The sequence below is a fragment of the Carassius carassius genome, chromosome 38, assembly GCF_963082965.1.
Source record: "Carassius carassius chromosome 38, fCarCar2.1, whole genome shotgun sequence".
Taxonomy (NCBI): Eukaryota; Metazoa; Chordata; class Actinopteri; order Cypriniformes; family Cyprinidae; genus Carassius; species Carassius carassius.
Window position 1 is genome coordinate 20,092,865 of NC_081792.1, and position 13,590 is coordinate 20,106,454.

General features: G+C 37.0%; 1 protein-coding gene across 1 annotated transcript; it reads right to left on the minus strand.

The window, feature by feature from the left end:
- Positions 1–455: 455 nt before the first annotated feature.
- LOC132119534 (complex I assembly factor ACAD9, mitochondrial-like) lies at positions 456–11,103 on the minus strand. The gene is made up of 18 exons (XM_059529579.1): positions 10,843–11,103; positions 10,561–10,654; positions 10,008–10,109; positions 9,822–9,928; positions 9,599–9,699; positions 9,435–9,513; positions 9,167–9,341; positions 8,415–8,488; positions 8,247–8,322; positions 8,071–8,141; positions 7,858–7,977; positions 7,647–7,775; positions 6,079–6,158; positions 5,858–5,984; positions 3,573–3,650; positions 1,899–2,027; positions 1,176–1,248; positions 456–935 (listed from the first exon to the last, which is right to left on the minus strand). Exons 1-18 carry the CDS (start codon positions 11,020–11,022, stop codon positions 835–837), a joined length of 1,896 nt encoding a protein of 631 aa, XP_059385562.1. The 5' UTR covers positions 11,023–11,103; the 3' UTR covers positions 456–834.
- Positions 11,104–13,590: the final 2,487 nt, after the last annotated feature.

The window sequence follows — 13,590 nt, forward strand, 5'->3', positions numbered from 1 at the left end:
CAACATAATGTTCTTTTTAGCAACTTCTTTAAAAAACATACATCAGGATTTCGTTTAGGATTACTATTTGAGATCTAATCCCTATGTTTTTTTTTTTGTTCTCTCAGCCCATTCCCGTTATTTCTGTGGTCCAGTCTTCTGAAAAGACTGGCTCAGCAGAGAGGGAGGCCAATATTCCATTCCCTTTCAGAACCACAGCCTGACACAATTGTTAGACACAATCCTTGTGCTTCAGTTTGTATTGTTTTAATAATTAATAACAGGCTAAATGACTGCACCCCAACTTGGAAAGAAGCAAGAATCATTCACACAACTTATATAAGTTCTCGAAATTAACAAAAAGAACATTCTGGAAGAACTGCGGTGCAAAACCGAGAAAAGAATTATTCAAATTTTAAACTGCTCTGACATTAAAGTTTGGATTTTTTAACAGAGATTACTGGAGGCCACATTCATATTTTTCCACAAGCATAGTGTTTTACTACTCTCAGATTAACAGAAAAGTACCTATGATAACTGCCCACTACAAACAGCAGAAACATCATAGAGATGAGAAACAACAAAGACATCACCTTACATGTGCATTAAAGGTATTGCTTCAAAATCACTTGGATTTTATGTTGTTTGACGAATATTAAGCAGCACTTAGGTGACACTATGTCATATGTCATAGAAAACTTATATAAAAAGAACTAAAACACTGGAGAGTGAGGCTCAATCAATACTGCATATTCTGAGAAACACAAGTCTATTTCATTTAATTATCACAGCAGTTAATCTAAACTTTGTTGGGTTAAACTGAGACACAAGGTTGTGGGAAGCCTTTCAGACATGTCAGAAGGTTCTGTCGAGAGGATGTGAGCAGACGTACGCCCTCTTGGCTATGACCTCCTGGGCGATCTTCTTTATGTTGGCATCGTTGTTCTCTGGGGAATCTGGAGAGAACACACAACCCAATCTGTTCACTGAATGCTCTGATCGTATGCATTGCATTGATTGGAGTTATTAGGCAGATGGTAATTGGAACAGTATGAAGTGTTTATGCAAGTGTTAGCGACTGACTTATGGTTTTGTAAGGTTGTCGAGAAAATTCTACAACACGTGCAAGTGCTTTGTCTTGCTATGCAATAAAACTAGAAGGGCTGGTATCAATTATAGCTGTGCATTTTACTCACTTTTCTGAAGCTGAGTCAACAAGAAGTTGTTCTTGAAATGAGCATCCTTGCAGAAAGTGTTGGTGAGCAGCACCTGAAAGCCAGCAGAGATTTATTAAGGCTGTTTACATTAAAGATTTTAAATTAATGTGCAAGCAAATTTCCTTGATTATGAGTTTTTTGTTGGCAAAATTATTTTACACTCTTTGACCCAAGAACTGAACAAAAGCAGAACAGACAGGAAAATATAACCACACAGAATTACAAAATGTATATTTAAAAGTGTGTATAACCTTATATAACCTATAACTATTTATGGGTCAGATAAAGCCAATATGCAAGCAAGCAGTACAATTACAGCATGACAAGTCATTCAGTTGTTTCCGTCAATTGTTTCTCTCATGCAGAATCCAAACAGCTCTGCTGCCAGAATTAAAATTCAGCTTATTGAAATGCCTCCCAGGACCAATCCACTTCTGAGAAGAAACATCCACAAACAAATAAAATTATCCTTTCAAGTTAAGTCCTCTAAATGGGTCAAGTAAATGAACTGTATCTTCATTTTTGCCCTGATCTGTACTTCAACATTGCATCCTTCATTGACTCAACACTGAACAAAAAGGTTGAAGTCTAGAGGCTTCAAGTCTCAAAACTGAGAATCCGTCTACAGGTCGAGGTAACATGCTTCTTTAACGTGTCTTGTTTTGAAACTGACCTTGTGACCTCAGTGTTAAAATCTGTTACCTCATGGTCATGGTTGCGCAGGCCGATGCTGATGGAGCGACTGGTCCGGGACAGGACGGCTGTCATGGCGTAGAGGTTAATTAATACATCCGCAACTTTCTTCAGCACAAGCTGCTCCTCAACGATTGTCTGAAACAGATGAAGTAAAGTGAAACTGTAAAATGCAGAAGTGAATATTAGGAGTTTCTGACAAAATGCTTTCTTTAAGAATCAATAAAGTTCATGAAAAATTTCATAAAGTTTAGATTTGTTTTCCCTATGTACACTATCATTCAAAGTTTCATTATTCATCAGCTATGACTCCATTCTTCAGTCTAAAATAATCCTTTAGAAATCATCCTAATATGCTGATTTGGTGTTCAAGAAACATTTCTTGCATTATCGCTGATGAAAACAGTTTTTCTGCTTATTACTTCTATTACTTTTTTCAGGATTCTTCAGTGAATAGAATATTTTAAGGAACAGTGTTTATTTGAAATACTTTTTCTGTAACATTTTAAAACTATTTACCAAAAAAGCACCCATGCTGAATAAAAATATTAATTTCTTTTAAAAACAAAATCTTACGGACCTCAAACTTTTGAACGGCAGTGGTGTGTTAAAAGCTTCGACACACTTGACTGAATTTATGTTTCTTATGATCCTAAAATCCATTTTGATCCAAATGTTTAAGCTTGGAATTAGCATTGCAGATAAATATAAAATCTTTTTACAAAACTAACCCTTAGATAAAAAAAAGTTTCATTTGTGTTATTTCATAGTCTTGATGACAGTGACTTCTAATTAAAAAAATCTATATATTTCTTCTTTTTATATATATATATATATATATATATATATAAATCATGTAAAAAGCACAGATTTGTCTCTACCTAGAATGAAACAATCTCAATATCATATTTCAAGATACTTCAGGTGATCTAGGTCATTCAAAGTAGAACAAATCAAGGCTGTCCTAACGGTAACTCCCATAAAGAGACAAACACATCCGGTGACTGCTTCTCTACAGTTTGTATTTCACACAGCATGTAGGCAAAAACACTGCGGCAGGGGGATTTATTCTTTTTAAGTGTTTCCTATGAGAATGGATGAAGATGAAGCATAGTGCTTTCCAACAGGAAAAACTATGTGGAAATCTGAAGCAGTTCCAGGCTGCTCTCTTGTGACTGAAGTCTGATTACAAAAGCACGGCCACACAGACTTTCATTCAGAAAACAGAGCGTGAGGCCAGCTGCGTCACACATGAGCATTACCTCAGCCCAACAGAAAAGAAGGGACCAGAGAAGAGGTCCCAGCAGCGCTCATGGCCCACGCTAATTACCTTGTGAGTTACAAGAAAAAAAAATTGACTGGTAATTTTTCATTTTCTGGCAGCATCCGAGGAATGTGCACAAACTTGGATTAAAAACTGATGGTGGGGAAAATGAGACTGATGGGAGTGGTGACTATGAGGCTTAGCTTATTATAAATATGTTTTCATGTATAAAGAAAAAGTTTTGCTTTGACATGACGTGATCCACCATCCAGATTCTGCAGGACTGATAAAAATGATAAAAAGCATTTAGATCTTTAGTAGAAATATGTAAACAATTTATTTCGGAAAACTTAATTTCATCTCTTAAAAGTTTAAAAATAACACAATAAATAATTAATAACAGCTTCACACAACTTTACCTTTCCATACCGGTACAGTAAGCTTTCTACAGTGGAGCCGAAGTGTGCAGCGTTCTGCTCAAACATTTTGGCGCTCTCCTGTGGCAGAAAGATGACATCATCACTCCTCTGAAAATGAGCTGGGCTCAATTAACTGACCACACGGGTTTAAAGGAGAGATCAGAAAGGCTGATGAAATGTGACTGGCAGGAGAACTAGGCAAGATCTGATGTGAGGGTGATAGGACTTTTACTAGACATCACTGCGCTGCTGTTATTATTACCATGACGTACATTCAGTTTATGACCGCCACTCAGGGCTGGCTCTAGCCCTTTGGTTGCCCGAGGCGAGATTGAGTTTTGCGCCCCCCAGGCTGAGTATCCCTGGTCTCAGTGGTCTGTGTTTCACTGGGACCTGGAATGCTAGATGTGGCCCCTTCACTTGTAACAGCCAGATCAGTGGTGTTAAATAAAATTCTAACCATGTAGGTTATCAGTGAAGTTACGTTTGCTAGTAATACGTACAGTGCTTAATTTGTAAATTGCGAGGTACCGGAACAAAGTGGGCAACGGATCCGGCATGCGATTACAGAAGGGAGAGGTAACGGAGCACTCGCGCAATCACATTGGTGGACCAGTTTAAGTGATTAAGAGCGTGCATCAGTTGCTTTCATAGGGTCTGTAAGGTCATGAATAACATGGAAATGCCATGCGATTTTAAAACAACAATTTCCAGGCCTAAAAACTTTTCTGAGAGGGACTATGTGTCGCATGGTTTTAATAAATCTCGCAGCTTTCAAGTTTAGAATGAGGGAAATTCCTGCATTTATTCAACATAGCTTGTAGGTTGGAATAATAAAATAAATCCACACAAACTCTAAGATTAAATCAGTCATTGGAATCCATGAACTCTCTCAGAGCGCGCTTCTCATCAGCGCATCAGTGACCTGCACGCTGCGATACAAGACTCACTCGCATTTCAGGACAGCTGACAGAACTGTCACTTGACTAATCGGGTCATTGTTGCATTGTCACAAAAATGTATAATAATTTGCACACCTTTTTAAGAATTTTAAGCCATTTGGTACTCACGCGCTCCAAAGGCTGTATTATGTGCCCTCACAGTCACATCCAAAGCTCGCGCGTATAAAGCAGACTCGCAAGTATTATATAAGAGTAATTTTGCGTAGTTTGTTGAGTTTAAGCAACCAAATACAAACAATATGATGTCTGATGGGTGTTGACAAATAAAACAGTTTCATGGCACACTCTACTAAAATACAGGGGGGAAAAGAAAGAATAGGGGGAACAAATCAATAATTAAACAACACTGCATCGTCAGTGTTTGTGATGTATCAGACACTTGCAATAAACATCAGGCTATATGAAAAACAAGCTCAAATGGAGTTAACAAGGTCTTTGGCCGGCGAATGAGGAGATCTGTGTTTTGTCCGCATCTAAGGAAAGTGCAGCGCATTATATGCCATTATCAACTTTTACAGGTTAGGATATAACGTTTATGTATTTATTTATTTATTATTATTATTATTATTATTATTATTATTATTTTGCTGTTTAATACACTTGGCCAAAATCTCATGATATAAACGATTAAGCACTTATGCACAGGATATTTTAAACGTACAAAAGTATATTGGCTAGATGGCAAAAAAAAACTACTTCTCCAGTCTTCAAACACACAAAAACAATAGCCTTTACAGACATAGTGTTTGAGTAAAGAAATGCTGTACTATTCAAAGTTATTTGTTTACCCTTGCTTTGCGGATAAGCGCATCAATCTGAGTGGAGGCGGGGGAAGTGACGAGGTTTCCCGAGAGCTTGAGGATCCAATGGCCTTATGAAGTTTTACAAGCTCCTTTAAATACTTATCATTGGTTAAATATTTCTAAAACCATGTGATTTAAAATAATAATAACAAATTATAATAGAGATATGAATTTTGGATAGTTTTTCATGGCATATATCTGGCTATTCTCTGTCTGCCATACTGAAACGCCACCCCTGGAGGAGGGGGATCCGCCAAAATGAATCCAGATCCGGCTTGTTCCGGCACAAATTAAGCCCTGGGTTTATTAGACCGCTTTATTTTCTTCATCAACTGCGCAGTTGCCTAACGTAACGTAAAGGCGACCCTAGAGGGCGCCCCCAACATATTTTTCGCCCTAGGCAACCGCCTAGTTCGCCTATAGCAATCGCCGGCCCTGCACTGGTCATACTCTATATATATTTACTCTATATTATGACCGATTACAGCTATACAGAGCACAGGCAGCATTGGTTCTGTACCGTCAGACTGGGGTGCACAACACCATCTTTGCCGGTCAGTCCAAAGTCCACCGTCTTCACCACTGAGTCCTTCAATTTCTTTCCCAGAATCTCAAACACCACCCCCACATTTCCCTTCTTCATCTCCCTGTGAGAAGACAATGTCACAAAGCGTGCAGTTGTGTTACTTTCAAATATATTATAAATTACTAACAATGAAAGTTATTATATTTCTTACATACTTTATTTTTCCTGTTAGTATTTTTCCGGCATACTGCATTCCGGTAAGTGCGATGTACATCCTTAAAATCTCATTGGTGCCCTTAAAGCAGGAAAGAAAATAACACAATACATTCAATTGTTTTTGCATGTTTATTCTGTGCTTTGCATTTGTGATAACATGCCCCCTGGTGGTCAAAAACGACGAAAACTTTTTTTTGTAAACTTTTTTTAACAATTGTTTGATTGCAGTAATATAATTAAGTACAATATCATTTAAAAGTTTATTATTTTAAAAGAAATTTTTATTTTTATTCTGCAAGTAAATGTAACAAAATATTTATTGAGTTTTACATGCGCATGCGCAGTGACGTAGAAATAGCGTAATGACGTATGACGCGCGGAACGAGGTGATCTTACTGGTGAATAAAGTGTCATAAATAAATGTCTTGTCATTATAAATCTCCCCTTTCACTCAGTGTATGTGAAGTGGAACATGACCACGTCCCACCAGTCCTTGTTTAAGACTCTCATCAACAGACGAGTAGTTTTGAGTGCGGGAAGAGGTACTTTTACTACTTTTTTTTTTTTTTTTTTTGCTAAAGTAAAGTGAAGCAGCAAAACAGTTCATTTGCTGGTCGTCGCCTAATTAGGACCCGAAGTAGATAAATATAATGTGTGCTTTTTAAAACAACAGCAGGAAACTATATTCATGCAGTGTGCGCATGTCAAAAGAGTAAATCCGATCCGAAGCTTGTGACATGTAAACGCGCACATCAACTCGATCATTTTATTTACCGTTCATGTAAACACTACGTTCAGATTCGTCAATCAGATGTTTCTTTATTCAGCAAATCCAATATTATAAAGCTGCAGACTCGGAGCCAGAGCCTGCTGCATCTACAGTCCCGCACCCAGAGTCCCGCATTCTCAGTCCCCTTGTTTTTCGAGATCGAGACACAACGCTATCTCACGGCCAATTCGTACGTATTTTTACGAGGTGGCTAATTCGTACGAATTTGTACACTCGTACGAATTGTATAACCCCTGTTTCGTTTAGGTTTAGAAGCGGGGTTAGGTGTAGGTCATTCGTACAAATTCATACGAATTGCGCAACTCGTAAAATACGTACGATTTGGCAAAAATCGTATGAATTTGTACGAGTGTGGTCATACGAATTCGTACGAATTAGCCACCTCCTAAAATATGTACGAATTGCTGTGAGATCGGGTTGCAAGGGGTCTGAGAATGCGCGACTCTGGGTGCGGGACTGTAGATGCAGCAGGCTCCAAGTCTGCAGCTTCATACTACTCAAATCAGCATATTAGAATGATTTCTTAAGGATCATGTGACACTGAAGAGTGGAGTAATGATGCTGAAAATTCAGCTTTACAATCAAAGGGATATTTTCCATTTAAAAATAAATGGAAAACAGCTTTTTAAAATGTAAAAATGTTTTATTTTTACTATATTTTTGATTAAATAAATGTAGTTGTGGTTAGCATAAGAAAAAAAAACAACAACTCTGACCCCAAACTACAGAATTGGTGTGTACATAAAAAAAAACCTTTCACATCAAGTTCATCTGTACCTCAAATATTTGGAGGATACGGCAGTCCCTGAGGTAGCGCTCGTAGGGGTAGTTCTTGGTGAAGCCAAGCCCTCCTAAAACCTGCAGGGCTTCACTCACACAGATCCAGCTGCCCTCAGAGCTGAAGACCTGAATAATCATTGCACCAGTGTGTTGTTTTTCATTTATAATAAGACAAAGTTCAAGTGATGATGATTTCAGGTTTCTTTACCTTGACCATAGCAGCCTCCAGAGAGCAGTCTGGGACTCCAGGTCGGTCCATCATTCCAGCAGTGAGGTAAGCCATGCTCTCCATCACAAATGCATTCAGGGCCATGGTAGCAAACTTATCCTGTGCCAAAGCGAAATAAAACCATATGCTGTGGACTATTAATAAACTACGTAAATAACAACTGAATCATTCAATATGACATGTAACACATACCTGAATCATTCCAAACTCAGAAAGACTCCTGTTGAATTGTTTTCTTGTGCCTGCATATTCTGATGTCAACTCTGGAATTACATGGCAGGTAAATTAACTTAAATTAAAAGGATGTATAGATTAGATATTTACAAGGATGTGAGAAAGAGTGAATCTTCAATAAATCATGTTCTCGCCAATCAGCCTCTTGATCATCCCTGCACCTGCACTGCCCATGCTGAAGCGCCCGTTATTCAGGATGTTCATGGCAACCTAAAGACGATGCGTACATGTCACGCGTCAACACAACATCATGTCATTACGGTGTTTAAAAAGAAAAGTGCAGTGCTGTGTGTTTGGATCACCTTAAAACCACCGCCGACTTCACCAATTACATTCTCAACTGGCACCTTGGTGTCTTCAAATGTGACTTCACAGGCTATCGAAAAATGTAGAAATATTCAATGAATGTTCATGCAAAAAATGTGTCCAGATACAAAACTTAATTTTGAACAAAACATACATTGTTTTTTTACATTTTTTATACTAGCCTAACATTTTTTTGTGAAATCTTTTAATTTACAAGCAATGTCTATTTGTTCCATTTTGAAACAAAAGGCAAATGGTTTGAGAGAGATATATATATATATATATATATAGACTAGCATTCAAATGTTTGGGGTTGGTAAGATTTTTTAAAATGTTTTTGAAAGATTATTCCATAATTACTCAATATTATTACAGTTAAAAATATTTTTTCTAAATATTTTATTATATTTTAAAATGTTACTTATTCCGGTCACATTAATGTAATTTAATCCTTCAGAAATCATTCTACGGTGAGACAGCTCAACACGCTGCAACTTAAGAAAACACAAGCAAATTGAAAAAACATCAGCAAATGAAGAAAATATCTTCATCAGTTTGACAACACAAGTGTTGCAAATCCTTCACAACACATGCATATAACGAAACGAGCTGCAAATCCTCACAACAGATCTAGACTGTGGCTGAAAAGTCCATGTTTTTCTCCAGCTTTGAGGTGGAATAATATTCAATGACTAATACATTTTCACATCAGCTTCAAGCACAAAAGTGGGTGAAGGTTCGAACTTACTGTTTGAGCCTCTGATGCCCAGTTTGTCTTCAGGTTTGCCACTGGTGACACCACCGAATGCCCTCTCTACAATGAAAGCGGTGATCTTATCTTTCTTTTGACCGTCTTTGTCAATGACTTCAGTTCTGGCAAACACAGTCATGATGTCTGCCCAGCCACCATTGGAGATCCAAAACTTGAGAGCAAACATCAACATTTACGGTAATCAAAATCATGCAATGAAGAGATTTGACGAAGCTAAACACAATGACCTGGTTGAAGCAGTCACCTTTGTGCCATTGAGCAAGAAGTGCTTCCCATCTTCTGTCAGCGTGGCACGTGTCTGGATAGATGCAGCATCACTGCCGCTAACACATGAGAGTACATTTAATCTAAAAATAATAATCAGATTCCAAAAAGGATCAGTTCTTAATCTCAGGTTTAATGCTGTACCTTCCAGGTTCAGTGAGGCAGAAAGCTGCAATATGCTCTCCTGTTGCTAGTTTGGGCAGGTATTTTGCTTTCTGAGCATCGTTTCCAGCTATCAGTATACCCTAAAATGAAGAGTTTATAACCAAGTTGTTATGAAATCGTCAACCGTCAGCAAATTTTAATTTATGCATAAACTATTGCTTTAATACAGGACTCACAATGAAACACCGAGTCATTTGCTCACCTTTAGACCAATGGCTTGATGTGCTGCAAGTGTGACTGCAATAGCCCCATCTAAAGACGTGATCTCTCCTAACCGTGCATACATGGTGTTTGAGAGGCCCAGGCCGCCTGGAAGAAACAAGAAGATGAAACTCTCCGATGGTATATAAGAAATTGTCCCAAGTATAAAGTCAGAGGTCAGTCTCACCGTATTCTTCAGGTACCTGGATCCCAAACAGCCCCAGCTCCTTTAATCCATTCAAAGTCTCAGGAGGAATCACGGCCTCATGGTCAATCTTCTTAGAATCAACTATGGTGATATTTGCACATGCACAGAAACAAAAAACTTTTTTTTTTCAGTCATTTGTATGAATAACATCCAGGGAAATGCAAAAGCTGAGATAAGGTAATAACACAGGAAATAAAAATGAAAAGGTTATGATGTAAAAGATTTTACATTTCGTTTGTACAAATGGCGGATTTCCTTATTTCCAGTTAAGCACAAAACTATTTCTGAAATTAGTATGAATTATTAATTGTTAACTAACTGCATTTAATGCACTAAAGTTATCCTTTAGGTTATCCTTTTTTAAAAAAACATACTTTTTTTAAATGAAAAATGCTTTGTTATACAGGGAGAAATCAATCACAAGTGGTACATGCGAGTATAATATAACACAGTACAACATATGCACTTATGAAAGCTTGTGATAATGAAACAAAACCACAATAATACATGCTTGTTGTGTAAAGTTACCCACCATCTTCATTGAAAAACTTCTCCACAGGCTGAACAAGTTGGTTTAGCTCCTCTAATTCCTCTTTGCTGATTTCTGGAAAGGGAAAGACTTCAGCCTGAAAAGATGTATATATAATTTTAATGTAGCATTGCAGTCTTATACAGAATATCTAACAAAAAAGAAAACCATCCACTATAACAACAATAAATATTATTAACACTGTCGTCGCCATTATTGATTATATAGCGTGCTGAAGTAGTCAGTAGTATCACAACAAATTATTCTGCAGTTTGTTGACATTACCTTATTTACTTTGCCCAGGAACAGATCTTTGGCATAAGTCAAACTCCTCGCACTGGATCTAATGAAGCGCCGCGACCGAAAGTGATGCAGACAATCTCCTTTTTGCGCGACTCGTGTAGCGAACACATTTCTCCCAATGCTGACCGACCTTGTCAAACCAAAAAGTTTGTTCACGTTCATCTTCAACGTAGAGATTCACCCCAATCACCCTACGACTGGCTGGAAAACCCTTTCACCCAGTTTCGTCTCACATTGATGACGACACGAGCCCAGCCCACTGCGGTGCAGTTCATGTCATGCCCTGCAGATGTCAGTATTTACACGCACTACGCAAATTGCTGAGTGAAAACATTGATCGTGATTCGTGAATTATATCTAGTCACTGAGTTCATCGCAGTAAGTTACTTGATTAGATTTATTTGAACTGCTGTGTTCAAATATTACTGAAATAACTGTAATTAGAAGTTAAGTCGGTCTCTTTCCTCCCAGTCCGTCTTTGGGCAGATTTTCCGCCGTTAGTGTTGACAATGAGGATTTAACCCTCAAAGCTGCTCTATTTATAGCCTACAGCAAGCCAAACCTTCTCAGCCAAACAGGCACACATAAAAAGGGCACAGAGTCTCTTTCTCACAGCCTGACTGTAGGTCACATTCATAAAAACTTATGTTCTGTTCATTTTATTCACGTAACCATGAATCTTATTATAGGCTATCATCTTTAATAACATCTACCATTCAAAAGATTGGGGTTGGTAAGATTTTTTAACATTTTTATGCTTAGTCTCTTATACTCACGAAGACTGCTTTTATTTGATCAAAAAACTTCAATAATACTGTATTTAACTTAACTCTTTTCTATTGTAATATATTTTAAATATATCTGCAAATCTGAATTTACAGCAGTCATCACTCCAGACTTCAATGTCTTGCTGCTCAATAAACATTATTTAATATTACCATCATCAGCAATGTTGAAAAGTTTTCAAAGCATTTGTATGATGTCTTGGCTCCTAATGTCTACTACAGATCTTATGTATGGATGCCAGTGCATAAAGTAAGATGTACTGACCTTGAGTTTAACATCCATTGATATAAAGATACTAAGAAACTCAAGTTCATCAAAGCTCACAAAAGCTCCCAAGGAGTACTGAGAAGATAAAGACTAGCGTATCAGTTATTCACAGAATGCTTTAGTTTGATCACTATCAACAGAAATGAACGAATAAGAATATGTCAGAATGAGAGAGACTATTGGAAGGATTCTGAGAATCACCAAACCTTCATAAAACAAGCTATGCAATGACCTCACTTATGACTGACTCAAATGTACTTGTAGGATGAATTCAACTTGGCCTTGGAGAGCTTTGAAGGTATTTCTCATGATTTATACATAACTACGATATAAGAACACGTTCATAAAATGGCTTTTGAGATTCACAGAACATGTTGAGGACTTGCATTTAAAATCAATGCAATGTGTGCTTTAATACAGAACAATACAAGTTAGGAATTTTCGGTATATTGTTTTATTTCATGTTCTCAACATGATCACAGTTATAGTTAAACATCAATAGGGTCTCAGTATCTACTTAGAAACAAAATGCATATTAAAACCATCCTCTCCTTGTTTGGTCATTTAAAAAAATGAAATGTATGAGTGGACGCACATTAAAGGCGATGAGAGTTATGTAACAGTCAGCTTATTAAAGAAGATCCTATGACAAAGTCAAGAAGTACATTTGGTAGCAGAAGCAGTGTCATGTTAGTATGAGTCTCTTTAAGGTGGAAAAGGACAAGTCAATGCGATTGGCTGAGCGAAAAACAAAAAAGTATAATACAGACTATGTACAGGTCAACCCAAACTCCTACCGATTCACTTTCCCTTTATCATCCATATTAGATTTATATATGATATACTTTTTTTTCTAATTTCTCACAATGGTTTGTGATATATACAGAGACACAGGCTTTGCCGTCAAACTGATTAATCTAGATTAATTGCATCCAAAATAAAAGTTTGTTTACATAATATATGTGCACTGTGCATATTTATATATATATATACATACACACACACACATACACAATGTAAATATGTAAACGTAAATATTTCTTAAATATATACATGTATGGTTGTGTACTTATACACATTTAAATAAACACAGTGCACACATATCTATTATGTAAACATAAACATTTATTTTGAATGCGATTAATCGCGATTAATCTGTTTGGCAGCACTACTTTTTAGAGATCTTTTTAGGGGGTTAACAAATGATATACACGCTGAGATGCAGTGGCACAGTATAAAATGTAACAGCAAGCCAACATCACTTAAAAAGCAAAACAAAACAATAAAACAAACCAATCGAACAAACAAAAGATGAGAAAAAAAACATTAAAAAAAGAAAGGACATTTCTTCATCTTTAAATGAGCTCACATTTCAACCAGAGGTGCTAGGCATCAGCTGCATGCAAAGCTTTGTGATGTTTTGACAAAGATGAAGGACCACAATTCTTTTACAATACACTGCACTGAAATCCATGAAAAACATTCAACACAAAGGTGAAAAACCTTTTTAAAAAACATAAAAAGAGACATTTTGTTGATAGCTCTTAGATTTTATGGTGGGTTATTTAGTCAGAGCTTCGGATGACTGTATTTGTAGATAGAGATTGTCTGTCCCAGTCTGATTATTTATGAAGTCTGATAATGACAGACACAGATTTATCCGTAAGCTTCTATTAT